At 58.4% G+C, this 22,383-nt stretch overlaps 1 protein-coding gene across 1 annotated transcript in view; it reads left to right on the forward strand.

The window, feature by feature from the left end:
- ZFPM1 (zinc finger protein, FOG family member 1) overlaps nucleotides 1–22,383 on the forward strand; it is a 34,492-nt gene that overhangs the window by 3,308 nt on the left and 8,801 nt on the right. The window contains exons 2-3 of the mRNA XM_066194749.1: nucleotides 11,633–11,764; nucleotides 13,950–14,039. Coding sequence (XP_066050846.1) covers nucleotides 11,633–11,764; nucleotides 13,950–14,039 — 222 coding nt within the window. The remainder of the gene's footprint in view (nucleotides 1–11,632; nucleotides 11,765–13,949; nucleotides 14,040–22,383) is intronic.

Consider the following 22,383-nt stretch of genomic DNA (forward strand, 5'->3'; position numbering starts at 1 on the left):
TGTTGCATTAGTTTGATGAGAGCTCTGACTTTTTTTTTCTTTTTTTTTTTCTTTTTTTTTTTCTTTTTTTTTTTTTTTTGATGATTATCTCCCATTCTGCTCCGCCGAGCGAACGCACGGGCTGGGAGGGGGAGGTGAAAAAAACGCCATCACATTTTTTGCGTGTGGATTTTTTTTTATTTGCCATTAGATGGTGTCAGATAAGGAGCGCGATCTGCGCTGTTAAAGCCGCCGTTTCTTGATGGGGTGTGTTGGGCTGGGTGGTTTTTATTTTTTCCTTTCCTCCTCGCACGCACGGCTGCTCCCCGGTCCCGCGTGGGCTCGGCGGCGATGCCGGGAAGGGGATGGTGGAGCCGGGCAGGGGGTGGCCGTGGGAGCCCGTCCTTCCCGGGAGCTGGGAAAATCGCGTTTCTTCTCCGGATGACAGTGGCCAACCCAGGCAGTCTATTTTTAGCGGCGGCGTGGTGAGCCGGTGGCGTGGGATGCTCCCGGCACGCCTCCTGCCAGCTCCTTCCCGCTGCCTTCCCTCCCTGAGTCGCTCCTTCCCTTTCAGGTGACGCTGTTTCAGCCTCTTCTGCTTGCTGCTTTTGTTTTTTGTTTTTGTTTCGCTGCCCGTTTTTTTCCCCCTCAGCAGCTCTGATGCAGCTGCTGCACTTTTCCATCCCCGCCACCTCCGTGCCTCAGTTTCCCCATCCGGGTCGGGGTGGGCGGGGGGTGTTTGGGGAGGTGCCACCCCCGGGGTGCTCCGTGGGGTGGGGAGGGTTTGCTCCCGGGACGAGCCGGGTGCCGGCAGATCCCTCCCCGCTGCGCTCCCAAAAACCGGGATTTTCTGCACATCCCGGGGCTCCCTCAGCCTCGTCATCCCCGCTGTACCCCGCTCCTGGCATCCCGAGGGTGGCATCGCCGTGTCCCACATGTCTGCTACACCCACGGGCGCTGCCTGCCTGCCAGCCCCTCCCCTCTTGTGCAAACAGCCCGCGGCGTTTGCCAGCCCTGGCGCGGTGGTGGCATCGGCGGCTGCTCGCAGCTGGCAAAGCCCCGTGGCACCTCTGCCCCCGCAGTGGCTCTGCCCATCTGTCACCGGCCTCTTGGGACGTGCTGCGGGTGACATCGGGGGCTCCCAGGGCTGGGGACCCATCGTGGTCCCCACAGGCAGGGTGGGGGAGTGACCTGTGGGATGCACCCAGCAGAGCCCACTGTGAGGGGCTCTCCCAGCTGTCCCCAGCTGTTTCCCACAGGCCACATTCCTGCTCAGTGGAGGGTCTGCACCAGCCTCAGGCGATGCTGGGAGAAGTTTCCCTTCTCTTCCTCAGCCGGTGCTGCAGGTGTGAGCATCCCTGCAGGCCACAGCTCCAGGGGAAAGGGTTGGCAGCTGGTGGCCATGGGGACGGCTGGGGGCAGGAAATCCATTCGCCATGGATGGTGGAGGAATGGCACTGGTGTCCAGTGCCACCAGCCCCGTGCCCTGCCAGCCGTGCCACCCTTCACTCCTCCATGCCAGGGAACCCTGCCAGCCCTTCTGGCACCGTGCTGGGGGTAAATCCCAGGGTGGCTCTTCCTGGCCATCCCCATCCCCGCGGCAGGCAGGGAGGATGAGGAGGATGCTCAGGGAGTGAGGGCTGGAGCCGGGCTGGCCACGGCCAAACCAGTTCTGCCGAGAGCCCGGCGCACGTCCCTGCCGGGGCCGCGGGGCGGGGAGGGAGCCTCTGCCAGGCTACTCCTTCCAGCGCCCGTTGGTGCCAGGGTTGGATTGGTTTTGCGTCTGCTGCAGCTCTTCCGCCTCCTGAGCCCCCAGGGGACACCCCCACGCCATCCCCAACCCGGGCACACCGCTGGACCGTCCCTGGCATCCCGGGGAAAGCCGCCTCCAGCCGGGATTTACACCTCGGCATCCGAAGTGGCGAGGTTGGGCAAGGTCTTATTTTCCACGGTGAATCACGAGGCCACCTAGCAAGCTGCAGCTTCCCCTTTGGCCAAGTTGTGATGAGGCCAGCTCGGCAATCAGGGCTTGGGAGGAAAGCAATCCTTTCCCCACGGGTGTTGCAGGAATTGTGCAAGGAGGCAGTGCCACGGCACAGGTGATCCGAGGTTTCCTGGAGAGGGGCAGCCCCTGGGATGCCAGCGGATCCACCGGCCACAGCAGCACCCCAAAGGCATCACCACATCCATCCCAGTGCAGGAATCTCCGTACCCTGGGACATTCCCAGCCCTGAGGGGACACCCACATCCCCGGCAAAGGAAAGGACAGGACAGTGCTGCCCAAAGTGGGAGCATCAGGGCTGGGAATGGAGCTGCTGGTGGATTTGGGGTCAAACAGCCGTGCTGGCCAAGGGAAGAGGATGTTTCCAGGATGTTTTGAGGATGTTTTCCATGTGGCCGTCCATCCTGCTGCAAAAAAACCCCACATGGTCCGCCTTGGAAAACATTAGATGGGGCGTTGCTGTGGAGGGAAAACCAGCCCTGACCTTGCTCAGAGGCACAGCCAGGCCAGCGAGACGATGCCGCCCTGAGAGAGGGATGTGAGCAACTGGAGCAGGGAGCCTGGAGCTTCTCGGAATTCAACATTTAAGAAGATAAATTGGAAAATGCTTCTGTGCCAGCCCTGCACCGCACTCCACCTCTGCTCCATGCCGAGGCCATGGATTTTTCTTCCTGTGGGGCCAAGAAATCAGCTCCCTCACTTTGGAGAAGAGCAGGGATGGGAGCAGGAGGCCAGGATCTCCTTCTTTTTTTTTTTTTCCTGCGCCACATCCCATGACTGCTTTTGCTGCCTGACTCAGGGCTTTTGGCCGGGCTGTGTCCTGCTGCTCCTTTTATCAGGAAAGTTCAAGTGTTTCGGGGCTAATACAGTTCCCTCTTCCGATGGCTGCCCGGCAAAGGCTCCACGTTGTTCCTGCAGCAACATGTTTTTTTGGAAGGGCTGAAATGCCGAAAGGAATGCAACTGCTGACCTTGGGCTGCAGTGGGGTTAAGGAGTGTGTGCCTATGAGTCACTCCAGATAAGAGCCTTCCACGGCTTTTTTTCCTCCAAAATAATTCTTTATCTCCTCTTTCTCACATCAACATATTTTCTTGACATCTCCCGTTCGATAGCGCGTGGAGGAAATGTGCTCCTCTAATTTGTTCATCTGATGAAATGTGGGTCCATTGTTTTCCCTCGGCCTTGGCCGGGAGTGTGACCCCGGGATTTGGGGATGCGCCTCCGAGTCAGCGCCCGGGGTTTTTGGGGATGCTCAGTGGGGTCGGGGTCCCAGAGCTTTGGGAATGCTCAGTAAGGTCATGGCCTGGAGATTTTGGGGTCAGTGCGTGGGGTTTTGGGATGTTCGACGGGGTCCGCGCCTGGAGCTTTGGGAATATTTAGGAATGGTGCCTGCAGTTTTGGGAATGCAAACCCAGGTTTTGATGGGGTCGGTACCCCCTTGCTTTAGGGATGGGCTTTGGGGTCGGTGCCCAGGATTTTGGGGATGTTTGGAACGCTGGACTTTGGGGATGCCCAAGAGATTCTGTGCCTGGGGCTTTAAGGATGAGCCCTTGGGGTCAGTGCCAGGGAATTTCTGGATGCTTGAAGGAGTTTGGGGATGCTCAGCAGGGTCAGTCCCTGTAGCTTTGGGAACGTGCCTTGGGATGGTACCCACGGTTTTGGGATGCTTTGAGATTGGTTCCCCGGGGGTTTTGGGGATACTTCTCTCGCCATTGCCTGCAGTTTGGGAATGTGCCGTTAGGGTTGATATCCGTTGCTTTTGGGATGCTCGATGGGGTCAATCCCCAGGGCTTTTGGAACGCCGGATTGGGGAGCAGCAGGGAGAGCATCCCCATCCCAGTGCGGGCACGGCGGGGGAGGAAGAGCCGCTTTTCCCCTCCCCTCCCTTTGCTCCGCCGGGAAGTTCGGCCGCTCGCTCTCTTCTCCGTCTCCCAGCCGAGGCCTCTCATGCTACTCGCAGCTCCTATGATAATGCGGAAAGTTGAACTGGCCCCATTACTGCGCTGCGATGGTTGCCGCGATAAGGGCCCGATAATGGCAGCGATAGCGGCAGCTCGGTAGCCAATGGCTCCGCCGCTCCTCCCATTAACATTCCCCACCACGGCCGGGCTCGGAGCTGCCTATCTGCTCTCCATTTCCACTCCTCCGCTAGATAAGAATGGAAATACTGACTTCATAGCTCACTGATTAAAGTGTCTGGATTTCTTGATAATACACAGATAAATTATGTTTTTCAAAAAGAAGGTAGGGAAGGGAGTGCGAGGGGAGGGAAAAACCTCCAGTCCATTTTTTTCTTTTTTCTTTTTTTTTTTTTTTCTCTTTTCCTTCCCTCTTTCTGGCCGTGCCCTGGGGAGCTGGGCTTTTTGCTGCTCCAAAATGCCCTTCCCAGCAGGAAGGCAGAGCCCTGTGAGGTGCCCACAGGAATGGGGGGGCAAGGGGTTTTTGAGTGGGGTGTAGGGCACTTCGAGTCAGGTCGCTGTGCTGGGATGGAGATGCTGCTCCTGCATCCAGGGACCTGCTCCCATCACGAGCAGCTTTGGGATCCTGGTGGTGACTGGGCCACCTCAGGTGGGATCTGTCCCCAAGCTGGCAGGACCCAGGGATGCTCGAGAAGCATCTCCATTTCTGTATCCACCTCCAGCCTGAGCCTCCCTGGTTCTGCTGCAGGATGCTGCCCTGGAAACTTTGGAGCAGCCTCATCCCATACTCAGCTCTTTGACTTTCCTCACTCTTCCCCGCTGGAGCAGAGCTCCCAGACTTCTTGGTTTGGAAAAGGTATCGACCACGAGCATCTGAGTTTGTTTCATCTAAATATAAAACTAAAGAGCAAACAGTATAAAGTTCATTTTTTAATGTGCTGCCCCATTCCAGTCGGGCTGCTCTCTTTATTTTTTTTAGGGGAACTGTGATAAAAAGCAGAGATAAAGCCAGGACTGTTTTGTGTAGGAGTCGGTATCTGCGTTATCTATCTCCCTTTTTCACTCTCTGAGCAGCTCTGTTGTTTTTCGCTCTTATCTCGCTCCACCAAAATGCCAAGAACAGGAAAAAAAAATATAGAAAAAAGAAAGAGAGAGAGGCAGCACAGGCACGTTTGCACGGAGCGAACTCAGCGTCCACGGAGCCGGGCAGGAGAAGGGCTTGGAGTTGGAAGAGGAGGGTTGGGAAGGATTTTGGGAGCAGCACTGTCCCCAGGATCTCTATGTGCCAGCTGCTCTCAGGTGTGCCACCCCAGCTGGCTGTGCCCTCTGTGGGTCCTTCCCTGCCCCTGGAGCCCCCATGGTTCCTGCTCATTGCCCTGGAGTGCTCCAGGATGGCTCTGGGAGCTGGGATTGGGGTTGGGGAGCAGCAGGGACATCCCAGCCGGAGCATCTTTGCTGCTGTCCCCATCCTTGTCCCCATCCCTCCAGCCTTGTCACCCAGAGCTGTCACAGACTGAAAGGCTTGGGATGGACACTGGAAACCATCCCCGTTCCCTTTCCATGGCTTTTGGGAGCGGGATGGACCTGGCAGGACCTGGAGCTGCTTCCCACAGGAAGGGGATTGGCTCCAGCTCGGCATCTCCGGGTAATTTGTCGCTGGATTAGCCCAGAGCTTGACCTCTGTCCTCGCTGTCACCTGGTATTGATGTGTTCTGAGTGCTGCCTGAGCATCCCCACCCCCAGCCATTCCTGCCTGGAATGTCTTTATTCCAGGTGGGAGAAGAAGTGTCCGAATTGAGGGCTTTTGCCCCAGTTCTGCCCTTTGGCAGGGAGCAGGGGTGGCGTGCTGGGAGCCTGATCTTCATGGATGGAATTCCTTTCCCACATTGTTGCTCTTGAAGTGCCCACATCCCGGATCACCACGGGGATACACACCTCCCACTGCTCTTGGATGGGGTTTGGGTGGAGACAGCTCCAGTCCCCCCCACAGTAAGGACTGGTCCTGCTCTCCCGGCCTCAGCAGCTGCCTCAGTTTCCCTACTGTGCTCCTGTGGCTCCGTGTGCTCTCCAGCCCCACGTTCAGCGCATCCCTTCTCTCGGAGCAATCCCATCCATCTGCTGCGCCGGGGACGGCTCCATTCCACTCTCTCCAAATCTATCAGGGCCTTATCGAGCCCATCTGAAACCTAAAGTCACTCCATTGTCATTGTCCCTGGGTTTCTCCCCCTGGCTCTTTTCCCCTCCCTGGCGCGCGGTTTGATCCGCCGGGAATGGTTGATTCCCATGGGGAACGGCGGCCCCCGGAGCGCCCCAATCTCCCGGGATCTCCGGGTGCTTTATCGGCCCATCGGAGCCGGGGCTGGCGGGGCCGGCGCTGGCGCCGCTCGCCGCTGATAAAGTTACAGAGTTCAGGCAGTGATGAATGTTCAGTAACTGCACCCGCCGCGATCCCGCCTGGGCTTGGCAGCGCGAGCAGCTCCGGCTGAAACCAATCCCTCCCCTATCAGCAGCGCTGCTTTTTCTCAGGCTCGGCCTCTCCCCGGCTCTGCTCTTCCCTGGGGGGGCTCCCCCGGGGCAGCACAGCGCCGAGGGATGCTCCCGAGGGATGCTCCGGGGGCTGCGTCCCAGGGGTGGTTTCGGGATTTGGTTTGGGTTGGGAAGGAACTTGAAGCTCATCCCGTTCCAGGGCAGGGACCTTCCACTAGACCAGGCTGCGGTGGTTGGGACAGAGCAGCTCCCCAGCAGTGACTGGAGCATCCCGTTCCCATCCCATTCCCGTCCCCTCGTGAGAAAACCCAGCCTTCCCAACACCTCCATTCCTTCTCTGTCCTTCTTTCCCCTCCTGGAAAAATTAGGCCTAAGTATATGTAATGGTTTTCCACTATTAACAGTATTCCTCTTGAACTGGAAACCAAGCTGTGTTAACCCATAGCAGTGTGTTATGAATGTAATCATTATTAGAAATTTAGAAATTATTGTAAATAACATCCCATGAGCAATGGCAGCATCACCCACCCCCTCCATGCCCCCACCATCTCTATTCCCCCACCACCCTTTATTCCCCTCCTGGTATAAATTAGGCCTAATAGATTATAAATGTAATGATATTAATCATTATAAAACCCCTCATGAGCACTTGGAGCACCCTCCCATCAAGAATTACAGCATCACCCAGCACCTCCATCCCCCGTTGCCCTCCTGGATAAATTAGGCCTAAACACAAAAATATAATAAGTCTATAAATTTAATTTATAAATAATATCCCCCCCCCAGCAATACCAGCATCCCTACCACCTCCTGGATAAATCAGTAATAATTCAATACCAAATCACGATCAATACATTACAAATCCCCTCCCCTTGCACCTTCCAATTCTCCAAGCACACTTTTTTTTTTTTTTCCTTGCCCTTTTCCCCCAGGGCAGCACGGGCAGGGTCGGGGTGAGTTTTATCTGGAGGTGATGGAGAAGGGCCCCAAATTTGAGATAAAGCCCCCCTGGGGCTGGCCCCAGCCGCTATCGGCTCCGTGCACGGGGCTGATCTTTCACGGGGAGATATCCATGGGGAGAGCCCAGCCTGGGATGCTGCAGCCAGGCTGATAGAGGAGACGGCTGATCTGTGCTCAGAAAAGCCCCTTTTCTTCCCAAACGGATTCCAGACTGTTGGAATTCAGCGCAGCCTCACCCAGGGGGGACCTTTGAGGCGTCCACCAAACCCTGTTTGTCCCGGCTTGGCATTCCCGATCCGCAGGGAACGGGGCTGGGGATCAGCCGAGGTCGTTGGTAAAACAAACATTGGTAGGGCCCAGGGAGGAATTGGGTGAGAAGAGCGGGCGGGTGGCCCATCAGATACCGGGATTTGCAGCCCGGGTTGTTCTCCGGGTGTTTCTGGCAGCGGGGCGGGCGCGGCACAGCCACCGGAGCCTGGGGAATCCCGGGCTGCTCCCCATCCCAGCAGCCCACCCGGGCTAAAGGAGCAGCTGCCACTGGCTCTAGGAGCATCTTTTCCTGAGGAATGCCGGCCTCTTCCTGCAGCCCGTTGCTCTCGGCTCCATAATCTGGGAGGAGAAGATGTGATTTAGGGGCAGCGAGGAAGTGATGGAGTTCCCACGTTTCCAGCGTGAGTGATGGATGAGCATCCTGGTGATGCTTTGTGCATCCCAAAATCTGGTTTGGAGCCTTGCCCTCTTGCTTTTGAGTTGGTTTTTCATCATCATCATCATCACCATTATTATTATTATTATTATTATTATTATTATTATTATTATTATTATTATTATTGTGGGTTTTTAGTTGGAAGAGGATGGTGCCAGCGCAGGGATGAGGAGGACCTGGAAGGATGGAGGAGGGATCCTCCATTCTGTTGCCTGCCTGGTGGAGCTGGAATATCCCTCAGGATGCCCTGGCACATCTGGGATGTCCCCACTGTTCCCCGCAGTGACACCCAGAGCCAAGGCTGAGCTTTGGGGTGCCTGGAGAGAAGGTTTGGGATGTGAGGCCACCTGGCTCTGGGCTCTGTCCCTCATTCCCTGGCTCCTGGAGCCGTCCTTGGACTCATCCCCTGCCCAGTGGGACTTGGAGGAATTTTTATTTTTAGAAATAAGGATCGTGGATTCCCAGAAGGGTTTGGGTTGGAAGGACCTTAAAGCTCACCTCCTTCCTCCCCCTCCACGGGCAGGGACACATTCCATCTAGCCCAGGTTGCTCCGAGCCCCATCCAACCTGGCCTTGAACGCTTCCAGAGATGGGAATTGGAAGGAGTCGGATGGGGAATTTTATTTAAATTCGTATTTAAAAATAAACACTTGGACCTGACGGCAAAGGCAGGTTGCCACCAGCCCTGCACGTGTTCCCAATCCAGGACCTGCTTTCCACCACGGGAACTCCTCCTCCTCTTCCTCCTCCTCCTCCTCCCTGCTCCAGAGCCGGTGGGAAAGTCTGTGGCTGTTGCTATTTTCTATCTGTTATCAAAGCCTCTTATCACTTTGCTCTTGTCTCCGTGCCGGCTCTCCGAGCGCCCAGGGTCTCGCTCTTGGCAGCCTGGAAAAGTCCCCCCCCACCACCACCACCTCCCCTCCTCCTCGATTCCCTATATTCTTTTGCCTTTTATTTAATTTACCAGCAGAGCACAAAGAATCGAGAAAAGCTTTATTGTTCCTGCCCTGGGAGAACCTTAATTGGAGTGCAGTGATCAAATCATTACCTGGATAACACAGGGTTTCCCTGGGAATGCCGACCTGGTGCCACAGGCACATCGCCTCAGCTTTCCTGCAAGTTTTTAGAGTCACTGTCTATTTTTTTTTTTTTGAGGGGAAAAAAAAAGAAAAAAAAGGAAAAAAAAAAAAGAAATCCTTGCTCGTTATCAATAAAAAAAAAAAGGAGGGAGAAGGAGGGAGGGAGAAGAGTTAATCGTCGAAGCGGAGTATCTTGGAAGGGAGCGTTTTTTGGCTCTTCCCCTCTCTGTAAAACCAGCCTCAGTAATTCAGTTTTAAAGCATGAAAAAAGGGAGTTGATGAAATTCCACTATCAGCACCGAACCAATATGCAAAATATCTCGCCGAGAATCAAATAGCTATTATGTTTTCATTTCCATTTCAGCGTATTTGCTTAATGAAGAATAGACAGATCAGGCCAGCCGAGGGAGGCTGTGTGCGGTGATAACTGTGCAGGGCTCCCAGCAATCCCGGGCAAGTGACGCTCTGCTCCCTCTCCCTCACTCCCTTTTTTTTTTTTTTCCTCCTTTTTTCCCTTTTTTTTGATTTTTTTTTTCCCTTTAACCCGCACAGCTGGGAGCGCTGGCAGCACGTCCCTGGGGAGTGGGATGCTGCAGTGGGGGTGGGATGGATCCAAGGATATGATTCTGGCCTCCCCCATGGGCAGTGGGTGACACCAAACCCCTGGCTTCACATGGTTGGATTTATCTGGAGCGTCCCCATCTCCCTTGTGCTTTGGGGTGGGGTTTGGGATGCATCCAGGGACTGTGTGAGATGATTCTAGGATGTTGTTGGCCCCCAGTCATCCCAGGTTTGACATGGCTGGATTTATATGGAGCATCCTCATCTCCCTCGTGGCTGGGCCTCGTTGTTTTGGGGTGGGATGTGGGTGGTCCCAGGATGCATCCAGAGGTCAAGATTCTGGGATTGTTGATTCCCCATCATCCCTGTAGGCGCTGGCTGACACCACAGTACCCAAACCCCAGCTGGATTTAGATGGAGCATCCCCATCTCCTTCCTGACTGGGGATGGAGATTTCAGGGTGGGATTTAGGTCATCCCAGGCTCCATCCAGAGACCCCAGTGGTGCAGTACTGGGATGCTGTTGGCCACCCATCATCCCTGTAGGAACTCACCACAGGACTCAAACCCCAGCTGGATTTGTATGGAGCACCCAGTTGGATTTATGTGGGGCATCCCCATTTCCCTGCTAGCTGGGGATGGGTATTTCAGGGTGGGATCTGGGATCCATCCAGGGACCACGGATGGGATGCTGTTGGCCGCCCGTCATCCCTGCAGGCCACGCTGCTGTGGTACCCAGAGCCATCCTCATCCTCCTCCTGCTTCCCGCTGTTGCCAGGCAGGACGTGGGTGGTCTCAGCACCCTTGGGTGGGTGCCGGGTGCCCTCCTGGTCCCACCCAGCCCTTCCCAGCCCCATCCACCCCTCCCTGGGCAGGCTGGAGGTGCCAAATGCCGGCGCAGGCGAGCGTTGGGTTAACTTTATCAGAAGCCCAAGAGCCGTGAAGGCGTGAAGGAAGAAATTAGCCTAACAATGTTTCATTTACAGCGGGAGAAAACGATTTGTTAGCTGGCGATTGTTTCTGAATATTATCAGAGCCTTTTTAATTGTGCTGGAACTGAAATTAGCAGAATTAGAATAAATTGCCTTCCCTTCTCCGGCAGCCTCTTTATTCACGCTCATTGTTGTGTGCTTTGTATAGATTATGGGCTCTTTGTTCTGCTGCTGTAAATATACATGCCCGGAGTCACGGCGAGCAGCTGAGGTCTGCAGACGGGCTGGCCCCGCTCCGATCCCCCGGTGATGTCCCGATCCCGGGGCCGGCTGTGGCCCCGGCAGCCCCCGGCGCCGCCACAGCGTCGTGTGGCACCAGCCACGTGTGCCACCGCTGTCACCGCTTCCCGGGCTGGGGACACTGCGTTGTCATGGAAACGGCCCGGAGGGATGGCAGGGCTGAGGGGTGTCCCTGTTTGTGCCCCTGTGTGGCCCCTGCGGTGTCATCCCTGTCAGATAAGGGACCATTTCTGGGGTCCCTTTTGGGGACATCCGTGTGCACAGACCCCCCTCCTGCCGCTAGGCTGAGTCCCCACACGGAGGGGACACCTGGAGCAAGACACGGCCACCTCTACAGGGGGACAGTGTGCCCCGGGGAGATGCTGGGATGGCTGGGCAGGGCTTTTCCTTCCTTCCTTCCTTCCTTCCTTCCTTCCTTCCTTCCTTCCTTCCTTCCTTCCCTCCTTCCCTCCTTCCCTCCTTCCTTCCTTCCTTCCTTCCTTCCTTCCTTCCTTCCTTCCTTCCTTCCTTCCTTCCTTCCTTCCTCCCTTCCTCCCTTCCTCCCTTCCTCCCTTCCTCCCTTCCCTCCCTTCCCTCCCTTCCCTCCCTTCCCTGTGGGGCTTTTCCTCCCAGCATCCGGATTTCCCAACTGGGGAAAACCCCGCCCCGCCCTCGGCATCTTTTCCCTGGGGTTGTCCCCTCCTAACCGCGCTGTCCTTGTCCCCGCAGGTTCCCTGGCAGCGATGGAGGAAGGCGAGGACGCCCCGGTGGGGGACAAGAGCCCCTCGGAGAGGGACGGGGCCACCTCGGATTGCGAGGGCTCCGCCGAGCGCGACACGTCCAGCCCCCCCGGCAGTGAAGGTGAGCCCTGGGGCTGTCCCTGCTGTCCCCTCCCTGCCGGGAGGGGCTCTGCCGCCAGAGCAGCCTGCAGGGCGTTGTCTCAGGGTTAATTAATCCTTAATTAGCTAAGGATTAGGCCTGGCCACCCCTCGGGGCTGGTGGGTCAGTGACACCCCGGTGTCCCTGGGGGGTTCCATCCCTCTGGGCACCCCAAGGCAGGACAACCTGGGGACAGCCCGGGTTGCAAAGTCGTGTCCTTGGGGGTATGAAGTGACCCCCTTGGGGTGTAGAGTCACACAGTCAGGGTTTAAAGTGACTTATTTTGGGATATAAAGTGATCCCCCCCAGCCCAGGTGTGCAAAGTGACCCCTTAGGTGCAAAACGACCCTTCCCCCCACCTTTGGGGTGCAAAGTCACATTCCCTGAGGGTGCAAAGTGTCCCATGCCAGGGATGCAGAGTGACCTCTCGGGGTACAAAGTCACATATCCTGTGTCGCGTCCCTCGGGGTGCAAAGTTCCCCCGGCCGGGGGGACAAAGTCACGTCCCTGGGTGTACCAGGCGACTCCCCCAGGCTGCCAGGCAGCCCCAGAGGCCACAGGTGGTGGCCCTGGCCGTGCCAGGGCCGGGCCGGGGGCACGGGGCCGTCGGTGGCACCGCGCTGCCCACGCAGCCGCCAGGCTGCCGCCGTGCCGAGCCGTGCCGAGCCGTGCCCCGCCCCGAAGGTGGCTGCGGCTCGGGGCCGGGCTGAAAACAGTCCCAGATATCCTTTAAGTTCCTTCCTGTGGAGGTGGGGGCAAATCCCAATCAGTTAATGTTTGCAGTGCCCTTTGAGATAACCGCGCCGGGGCAAGGCTGCGCCGGCTCGCCGAGCAAACCCCGCTGCCTCCGGCTGCTGGGGCTGAGGGGAAAAGTGTCCCCAAAACCTGGGCAGCCAGGCCACCGTGCACCAGGGGTCCACAGCAGCTGGGGCAGGGAAGGACCCCCATAGCCGGGATATGGAAGGGATCCTAAGAGTTGGGACAGGGCAGGGGGGGATCCTGATAGTCGAGATAGGGGAGGGGGCACAAATAACTGGGACAGTCAGGGACCCCATCATTTGGGGCAGGAAAGGGACCCTGATAGCCCCAAGAGCCAAGGCAGGGAGAGATCCCAATAGCCAGGGCAGGGAAGGGACCCCAATAATGAGAGCAAAGAAGGGACCTCAGTAACTGGGACAAGGAGGGGACCCCAGTATTTGGGGCAGGGCAGGGAGTGGACTCTGGTAGTTGGAGCAAGTAGAGACCGCATTGTCAGGGAAAGGACAACAACCACCAGGGCAGCGAAGAGATCCTACAGCAAAGCAGGCAAGAGAGCCTGATAATTGAAACAGGGAGGGGACCTGATAACTGGAGCAGGGAAGGGACCCCAGTATCTGAGTCAGGGAGGTCTCTCAGGCAAACTTTGCTCGGTGGTGGAGGAAAAGCAGGGCTCTTATCTGATGGGGGAGCTGGGCTGGGGGCGAGGAGCCGGGGCCGGGGCGCGGAGCTGCACCTGGCACTGGCCTGCCTCGATAAAGAGGTGATAGCAGAGATAAGGCCTAGCAGCAATAACGGCCACTAAAGCTTTCAGCGCGATGGATAAAAATCGATATGCCAGGCACTTTGATTTATAGCCAAAAATAATAGGACTTTTATACCCGGTGATTGATTTATTTGATGTTAATCATTGCGCTTATCACCTGTATTAATAATCTCCAGTGGCGGTGACGTCACCCCCTGGGCGGCCGTGGTGGCGCCGATCGATTGGGCTCCGCACTGCTCGATCCGCCCGGGACGCCAAGGCAAACATGTACTTTGGGCACTAATCTGCCACACTGTCATATGCAGATTGCCTTTATCAGCCCATCTCCAGCAGCAGTTAATGGAGAAAATAATTGTTATCAAAGTTGCTATGAATACGCCGCAAATAGAGCCGTGAGGGGAGCGGGGCTCGGCGCGCTGACGTGGGGTGTGACAGGGGGGTTTGGGGTGGGTTGGGAGGTTTTTGGGGTGGAGGGGTTTGGCTGGGCTGATGGGGCGTTCCCAGGGGGATGGGGACTTTGGGCACGGGGCTGTGAATCCCCTCCCTGTGCCCATCCCGCTCCCATCCTGGTGGTCCCAGCCCCTTTGGAATGCTGCCTCTGGAATTCCCCGCTCGTGACCTGCTGCCTTCCCCCTCCTGCTGCAGAGTCCAGAGATGCTCTGGAGAGTCCGAAGGAGCTGGAGAAGCCGGATCCTGGAGAAAACCCCCAGGAGCCAGACACATGGAATGGGCCAGGTGAGTGTCTGGTGTGGGGCTGGTCATCCCGCTCCATCCCAGTGTCCTGACTGGATCTGCTGGAGCAGCCCTCCAGCATTCACCTCCTCTTGCAAATACCAGTGTGAGGAGCACTGGGAGCTGGGCAGGCAAACCCCCGAACTCCTGCTGGAGGGGAGCTGTGAGGTGACGGTTGTCACCCCTGACATCCCCCAGGTGTTCGTTGGGATGGTAAAACCACGGATTTGGGGGCAGCAGGGATGCCATCCCCACAGCTGGCATCACACCCCCGGCACTGGCAGGGTTCGGGCCTGTCCTGCGTCGCACCAGGGCACTTCACCAACATCCTGGCAACCACAAGAGCGACGCTGGGGTGGTTTGGTGATGGTTATCAAAACCCCAAGGAGCGAATTCAGCCTCTATCTCCCCCTGGCATCTCCACGCTGGGGCCGCGGGCACAGGAGAGGCCGGGCTGGCCCTGCGGGCACCCCCAGCCCTATCACCCACCATCTCCAAAGCCACGGGGTTACAGGCGTGTGCCACACAGAATCACGGAATGTCTGGGCTTGGAAGGGAGCTCTGGAGACCACCCAGCCCAAGGCAGGGACACCTGGAGCAGGTGACAGAGGTGGGATTGCAATGTCGTCAGACAGGGAGACCCCACACCCTCCCTGGGCAGCTGTGCCAGGGCTCTGCCACCCTCCATGGGAAGTTCTTCCTCGTGGTGAGGTAGAATTTCCCGTGGTTTAATTCGTGGCCAGCACTCCTTGATTGTGGGTTGTTCCACTCGGAACAGCTCCCAGCAGGTGGATGGGGGTGGGATCAGGGGGACCTGACACCCCCGAGAGTGAACGTGCCACATTTTGGGGCCTGCCCACACCCTGCTCCTCCCAGGGGAGCTCCCAGGGGAGCGTTGGGAAGTGGTGACCCCACTAGAGGACAGCGATCTCCTCCAGGGATGGATGCACCGGTCAGGTCCCGCTGTGTCCCCAAGGCCACCAGGCTGCAGGAGCCCTGGGAAGCGGTGGCTGCCAGCACACGTGCTCCTGCAGCTGCCCCGATCCCCACGGCCCGGCGGGAACCCTGCTCCCCCTTCCCGGCCCGGCCCAGGGGAAGCTCCTGCCGACCCCGCTGATATCCCGGCCCTTCCTGCGTGCCGGGCAGGAAGGAGCTGCGAGGCCACCCCCGGCTCCTCCTTATCTGCTCCCAGCCCTTTGCCCCTGGGATCCCGGGCCAGGGCAGGAGGGGGCTGCCACTCCAACCCCACAGATCTCCCCGTTCCTTCCCTGTGGGCTCACCCCACAACCCCTCATCCCGAGCTCCGGAGAGGAGCCTGGCTGAGGCCATGCGCCTTCCCCTTCCCCCTCTCCCCCCATCTCACAGCCGGGGCTATTTGCATTCTTTATGTAAAAGAGATTTTATTATCGGCCCCTGGCAGCCCATCTCTATTCTGGTAATTGGAGTGGTATTAATTTCGGCGTGGCTGGGAGTTGCTGGCGGTCCGGCGATGCCGCGCCGATAGGGTGTTCCTCCTGCACCAACCGCCGCGATAGCCCCGGCTATCAGGAGCTCTGCAGGCTCGGCACTTATCAGGGATGGAGCTGGCGAAAAGGGAAGCTCGGAGCAGCCTGAATTTTCTGCTTTATCTGGCAGGATCCGCCGGGTGTCAGCGGTGGCAGCGACGAGGATGCGCCGCGCCGGGGGGGCTGGGGGAGCGTTGTCCGCGCCCCTCGGGGCCTCCCCGTCCCCCAGGGGAGGTTTTGGGGGGTCACTGGGTCACCCCCGCCGTGTGTTTGTGCTCCCAAAGGTCATCCTGGCCTGCCAGGACCTCGCCCTGGGGCTCCCTGGCCCCACGTGGTGAGAGGGAGAAGGAGGATTTTGGTTTATCTTTGAAATGACCTTGTTCCCCAGAGGGGGCTGCAGCTCGTTGTCCGGCTGACGGGCAAGTTCCCAGGAGCTGGAGGGTGAAATCCTCAACTTGGGAGTTTTTTTTTGGATGTCCCACCCCTTCATCCAGGGTGCTGGGACGCCCTGGCTCTGTTCTGCCTCCCAATGGGCTCATGGGATGGAGCGTGGCCATGCTTTGTGCTCACTCCATCCTCTGGCAGGGCTGGAGACAGGATGTCCATCCCTCCCAGATTCCCCCAAACCATCCCAAATTCCATCCCCGTGGCCCCCTCCATCCGTGCCTCACGTTTCCGTCTTTCCCCCTCATTTGGGTTTGCTCTGGAGGAGGGCGGGTAGCAGAGAATTTTGGGAGCACCCACAGCCTCCAACTCCCATCCCAGGGCTGTCCCATCCTCAGCAATTCCAGCCAGTTTTCCCAGAAGGATAAGATGGAAAAACTCTGGCAAATATCACGTGGAGCTGGAGCAGGGATGCAGCAGAGGAGAGCCCTGCTGCGAGCTGCTCAACCTCATGATGAGCCACCAGAGATTTCCCACGGGGAGCTGCTGGGAGGCTGCAGCCCCTGGGAATGCTGGATTCTTCCCTTTCCATCAGGTGGGCTGAAGCTTTTTGCTTTTGTCCTTAAGGGAACACCGCAGGCAGGGACAGGATTGGAGGAGCTGTGACCAAACCCAGGGTGGCTTTTGTGTTATCCCACCCAGCCCTGTCCCACCTGGGAATTCCCAGGGAATTCCCCCTTCCCTACATCAGCATCACTCTTTGCAGCTCCACCTTGCTGAACCCCAAGCCCTGCTGCTGTCCTGCCCGTATGGGCTTTACTTAATAATTAATTACTAATTATGAAACATTAATTTAATATTAACATTTCCTCTGGGCAGCAATGATGGCTCTGGGTTGATTACAGAGCTGGGGCTCCTCTCCTGATCCCCCCAAACCCATCCTCACTCCCCTGATCCCCCCAAACCCATCCTCACTCCCCGTCCTCCATATCAGGCCGGCACACAGCAACTCCTCTTTTTTTTTTTTTTGGTGCATCTAATTAAAACTCCCAAGTCCTTTTCTTTTTTTTCGCCCCTTTTTTCCTCCCAGCTCCCCCTTCCCTCCTGCTCCCCTTCAGTTGTGTTTATCTCCCGCCTCAATAATCTCCAGCTGCCCAGAGTTTGTCTGGAAACCTCAGGGTTTATTATCGGGGCGAGCAGGGCACAATGGGGGGGACGGCTCGTCCGGGGTGGGGGGGGGACACAGCCCCACATCAGCCCCATCCCTCCCCCTCCACCCTGGTATGTGTGGGTGGGAAAAAAGAAATTTATTCCAGCTATTCTGTTTTATCTGTGCTGGGAGCGCAGCAGCAGAGAGTTGTGTCAGTGGGAGATTGCTGGGGGATGGGGGGAGTTGGGATTCGGGGAGCTGGCACCCCCCACAGCCCCAAATCAGCACCCTGAAATCCTCCCCCTGCCCGGAGTGTGGGTGCAGCAAATCCTCCTGCCAAAGGCAGCGGGGTGGGGACGATCCCAGCAGCGATGATGGTGGCACCTGTCCCGGATTTGGGATGTGGAAGAGCACCTGGCCCTGCTGGGGGATGTCCCACGTGTTCCTGTGTCTGGGGTCACTGTGGAGTGGAGGGGACATTGATGTGGTGAAGGGATGCTCTGACTGGTCTGGGGACATTGCTGAGTGGAAGGATGATCAGGCCGGTTTGGGGACAGTGACAGTGGGGCGGGATGCTCAGGGTGTTTGGGGACAGTGACAGTGAGGAGGGATGCTCAGGGTGTTCAGGGGCAATGGCAGTGTGGAAGGATGCTCAGGGATTTTGGGGACAGTGGCAGTGAGGAGGGATGCTCCGGGTGTTTGGGGAAAATGGCAGTGTGGAAGGATGCTCAGGGATTTTGACTGTGTGGAGGGATGCTCAGGGATTTTGGGGACAGTGACAGTGAGGAGGGATGCTCAGGGTGTTCAGGGGCAATGGCAGTGTGGAAGGATGCTCAGGGATTTTGGGGACAGTGGCAGTGAGGAGGGATGCTCCGGGTGTTTGGGGAAAATGGCAGTGTGGAAGGATGCTCAGGGATTTTGACTGTGTGGAGGGATGCTCAGGGATTTTGGGGACAGTGACAGTGAGGAGGGATGCTCAGGGTGTTTGGGGACAGTGACAGTGTGGAGGGATGCTCAGAGATTTTGGGGACAGTGACAGTGAGGAGGAATGCTCAAGCATCTGTTCCCATTTTCCCTTGGGAAGGAGAGCCATGTCTTGCACTCTGGTGGTGACAGCCCTGAGGGCGATGCTGCCAGGCTGGTGCTGATTGACAGCTGTCAATCACTCACCTTGCTGCTCTGCCCTGGCTGGATCTGAGGACTGGTTGGGATTTGGGGCTTGGACCCCCCTCTTCCATCTGAGTCCCCCCTCCTGGGGGTTCTCCCACCCCCCAGAGGCCCTTGGGGCTGTGGCAGTGACCCCCCTGCGGTCCCCTCCCTTTTCCGGGCGGGATATCTTCCCTCTGCATCGGCTCCGGGGGCCCCTGCATTCCCCTTCCTCCCCCTCTCTGGCTTCCTGCCCTCCCCAGTGCCCTCTTCCCCCTGCCTGGGCACAGCCAGGGATCCCAGCAGCCCCGGGAGAGGAGACAGGGCAAGGACACGGTGTCCCTGCCACCCTGGCAGCCCCGGGGAAGCCAGGAAGTTTTCCTCCTTCCCATCCTTCCTGAGTGCTGCCTGGTGGTTTTCCCTGTGTTTATTCCTGTCCCCAGCCCTGTGGTCACAGGTCCCGTGTGTTTCCTGGTTGTCCCTCGTGAGGAGGACCCCTGGGAACAGGGGCTGCCTTGGGGTGGCAGCACCCCGGGCGTGGGACCCCCTTGGGATGGGGTCTGTGAGTGGGGACAGAGCAGGGACAGGCCGCCCCCGGCACAGGGGTCCTGGCAGCCCCAGGGAAGTCAGGAAGCTTTCCTGCTTCCCGTCCTCCATGAGCCTTTTCTGTTCTTATTCCCAGTGTTTATATCCCCATCCCTGCAGGCACAGGTGCCAGTTCTTTCCTGGGATGGGAACCCCTTGTCATGAGGGATGACACCCCTGGGGATGGAGACTCCTTGGGATGGGGGGAGACCCTCCCAGCCCCATCCCTGCTAGGCACAGCAACACCCCAAAGGCAAATGTCCCGGGAATGTCCTTATCAGCCCATCCTGCTGGGGCAGGGCACCCCAACTTCCGTGGGGCGATCCCGGGGCGCACGTGGCACAGCCGGTGCCACCGGCGCCTGCCAGCTGTGCCCCACAGCTGGGGAGCGGGGAGCCCTTTGGGGGTGCAGCCCCTGCCGCGTGTGCAGCCCCCCTTGCAGCCCCCCCGGGGCCGGGTGGTGCCCGCTGCGGGCACGGGGCAGGGCCCGGCTGCTCCATTATCCGGGGGCAGGGTTCAGCCCGATAAGGAGTCGCTTTTGGACTTGGGCAGCAAGCGATCAATAAGTGGCAAGCGATGGGCAGGAGAGATAAAGGCAGAAATCCCCCCCTGGGCTGGAGTCCCTGGCACCCCAAACCAGGGGGGCTGTGCCACAGCCATCCCCTCTCCATCCGCACAGCCAGCCCAGGCTGAGCCCAAGCAGGCGCAGCCCAGCAAGGCTCGATTTAAACCCTGCTCACTCCTTTGTCGTCCCCAAGGCTGCCCTGATTACTCGAGCACCCGGGACGGCAAAGCCGGGATAATCTCCTTAGCCCCTTTGGAGAGATTTCCCTTTGTGAGCCGAGGTGAAGAGTGGAGATGCTGCGTGTTCACAGCTTAAGACTCTTCCCAATCGGCTCCCTCCATCTTATCGGAGCGGTGCCATCACATCATTGCAGTAGTTGAGTTGTCAGGATTTATTCCTTCCGCCGCGCTCGCGCCACTTCTAAAAACAGCAGCTGGGGCTGGGACAGGGCCACCGGGGGGAACTGGGGGGAATTGGGGCTTCTCCAGCTTGGATTTCCCCAGGGAGGAGCGGGAGAGCCATGGGAGGTTGGGTGCCCATTGATGGATCCATCCGTCCATCCCTCCATCCCACTGCCAGGCCAGCTCCTGCAGCCACCCACGTTTGCTCCTGGATGTTCCGGAGGTGCAGCCACATCCAGGCACCCATTTTTGCTTTTGTTACAGTAGGGGAAGGCAGAGGGCCCCCAGACAGACCCACCCATCCCACCCCATCCCATTCCAATCTTCTCCCACATCCCCTTTGCCTCAACTGCATCCACAGCACTGGAGTCACATCCAAACTGTTCAGCCCCTTGGCAGGGATCTGAGCTCAGAGGTCCATCCGTCCATCCATCCATCCATCCATCCATCCATCCATCCATCCATCCATCCATCCATCCATTTCCCAGTGTCTCCATCACCAGGGCTGGTGCTGGGGCTGGATCTGGCCCTTGGCCCCCCAGGCTGGCACAGGGTGCTGAATTTAACGGGAAGCAGGCGGCAGATCCCGGGATGTGATCCCATGACAGGCCGATAGCTGTATTTATATCCTGATAGTATCCAGGCAGCTGCAAACACTGCAGGGCCCTCCGAGCCCGGGTGCCCACTGAGGGGCAGAGCACTTGGTTTGGATGGGGTTCAAGTCCTGGGATTGGGATGGGGTGTGATGAGCAGGTTTGTCTGAGGGCTCTCTGCCCTTCCCACAAGGAAAGCAAAGGGGGGGTGCCTGGATGTGGCTGCATCTCCAGAGCTTCCAGGAGGAACTGGCCCAGCTCCATGCTGCTCCCAGCAGTGCCATTCCTTCCCCTGGCCATGGGAATGCTGTGGTCACCGTGCCTGTGGGCTCTGGCCGTTCATCTCCATCACACCCTGTGCTGGAGGAAGGCTCAGTGATCCCTCCCTGGAATTGTGCATCCCCACAGGCTTCCTCCCTCCCCTGTGCCCACCCTGGACCCTCGGGATGGGCAGGAATTCGGGTGCCTGCCGTGCCTGCTTGGCCGTGGGGTGGTGCCAGGATTAATCTTTGCTCCCGGCACAGCTCAGCCGATTCCTTTGGAGTCTCTCGATGGGAAGATAAGCTGGGAACAGCCCCGTGTGTCCCGGGGTCTGTGTCACACCAGGCAGGTGCACCTGGCTCTCCGGGGGCTTTTCCCTGCTTCCTCCCTTCCTTCTTCCCTTTCTTCTTCCATTCCTGTTGCTTTTCTCTGCGCCCCAGAGCAAACAGGCCAGTCCCTGCCCAATTTGGTTAATGAGCCCGGAGATAAGCCCTGCTCCCATGATAACGAGGGACCGATGGCCAGGTGAGATACCCGGGGGGTGTTCACCTGCCAGAAGATCCCACAGGGAGCTGCAGCTCACGGACTTTGCTCCAGGACACCCCAGGGGCTGCCAGCAGCTCTTCCCAGCCTTGCAGGCAGTGGGATGTGGTGGGATCCACGGTGGGATCGCTCCCTGCAGCCTGGTGGTCCCCACGTGGGGACACAGCTCGCCGGCTTCGGGCTTTGGTCCCCGTGTGGAACACGCAGCATGCCCCAGGGGCCTCCCCATCATTTTCCCTGTTCCCTCTCAGCAGTGCTGCGTGTTTAGCTAGAAAAAAAACCAAAAATCTTTTCCCTCCTTTTTTCCCTCGCTGTGTCACCGCGGGTGCAGCGCAGGGGCTCTGGCTGGCACAGGGACACTCATCCCTCTGGAGGAGCTCTCAGCACCTCTGAGCAGGGGTTCAGCAGGGCCGGCGGGGTTCCAGCACCCCGTTTTTGGGCGGGTGGAGGCCGCGGGGCGCTGGCGCGAACGGGGCTGGCTCCGGCAGCACTATTTTTGTCCCCCTGTCTGGAACGGTTTTCTCTTTATCAGCGCCTGCGTGTTTTCTCTGCTGGGGATTGATACACACAAGATGAAGTGCTCTGACATGGGAAGTGTCAGGCGAATGCTCTTATCTCGGAGACATGGTCTCCTGACCCAAACGCCGCTGATTACCAGTGAGACGGGGGAGGGGGGGGCGCCGAGGGGGGGGCACCCACAGCGGGACGTGGCCGTTGGGCTCCGGGTCCCCAAAAAGCAGCCGGGATATTCGGGGTGGCAGAGGCAGAGGGGAGCCAGCACTGCTGGGGCTCTCCTGGGGGTTTAGGGATGGAGGGGAGCGGGGGAAGCTCGGGGGTGCTGAGGCTGGAGGTAGTCCAGGACTTTGGGAATCAGATGGGGAGGTGCTGGAAATGTGGAACGATGCGACTGCCCCACTCAGCCCCGAGGCCACTCTGGTGGTCACTCTGCTCCCTGCCTGCCCTCATCCTTCACGGGCCTGCTGCTGTCCTTCCTCAGGCTGTGCCAGGGAATAAATCCCAACAGCTCCTCAAAGGCCTCATCCCTCCTCCTCCTCCTCCTCCTCCTGCCCATGCTGAGGTGGAGCTGATGAGGAAATGGGCAGGGGGATGCACGGCAGGAGGGTGCCAGGATTGTGGGGGATGTGGGGTGGGAGGACGCCAGGGATGCAGGGCAGGCACAGCCCGTGCCCTGCTCGCTCCCGAAACCCCTTTGC

This window comes from Chamaea fasciata, unplaced genomic scaffold (genome assembly GCF_029207755.1).
Source record: "Chamaea fasciata isolate MVZ Bird 193981 ecotype frontalis unplaced genomic scaffold, bChaFas1.0.hap1 SCAF_12, whole genome shotgun sequence".
In the NCBI taxonomy this organism is placed as follows: Eukaryota; Metazoa; Chordata; class Aves; order Passeriformes; family Sylviidae; genus Chamaea; species Chamaea fasciata.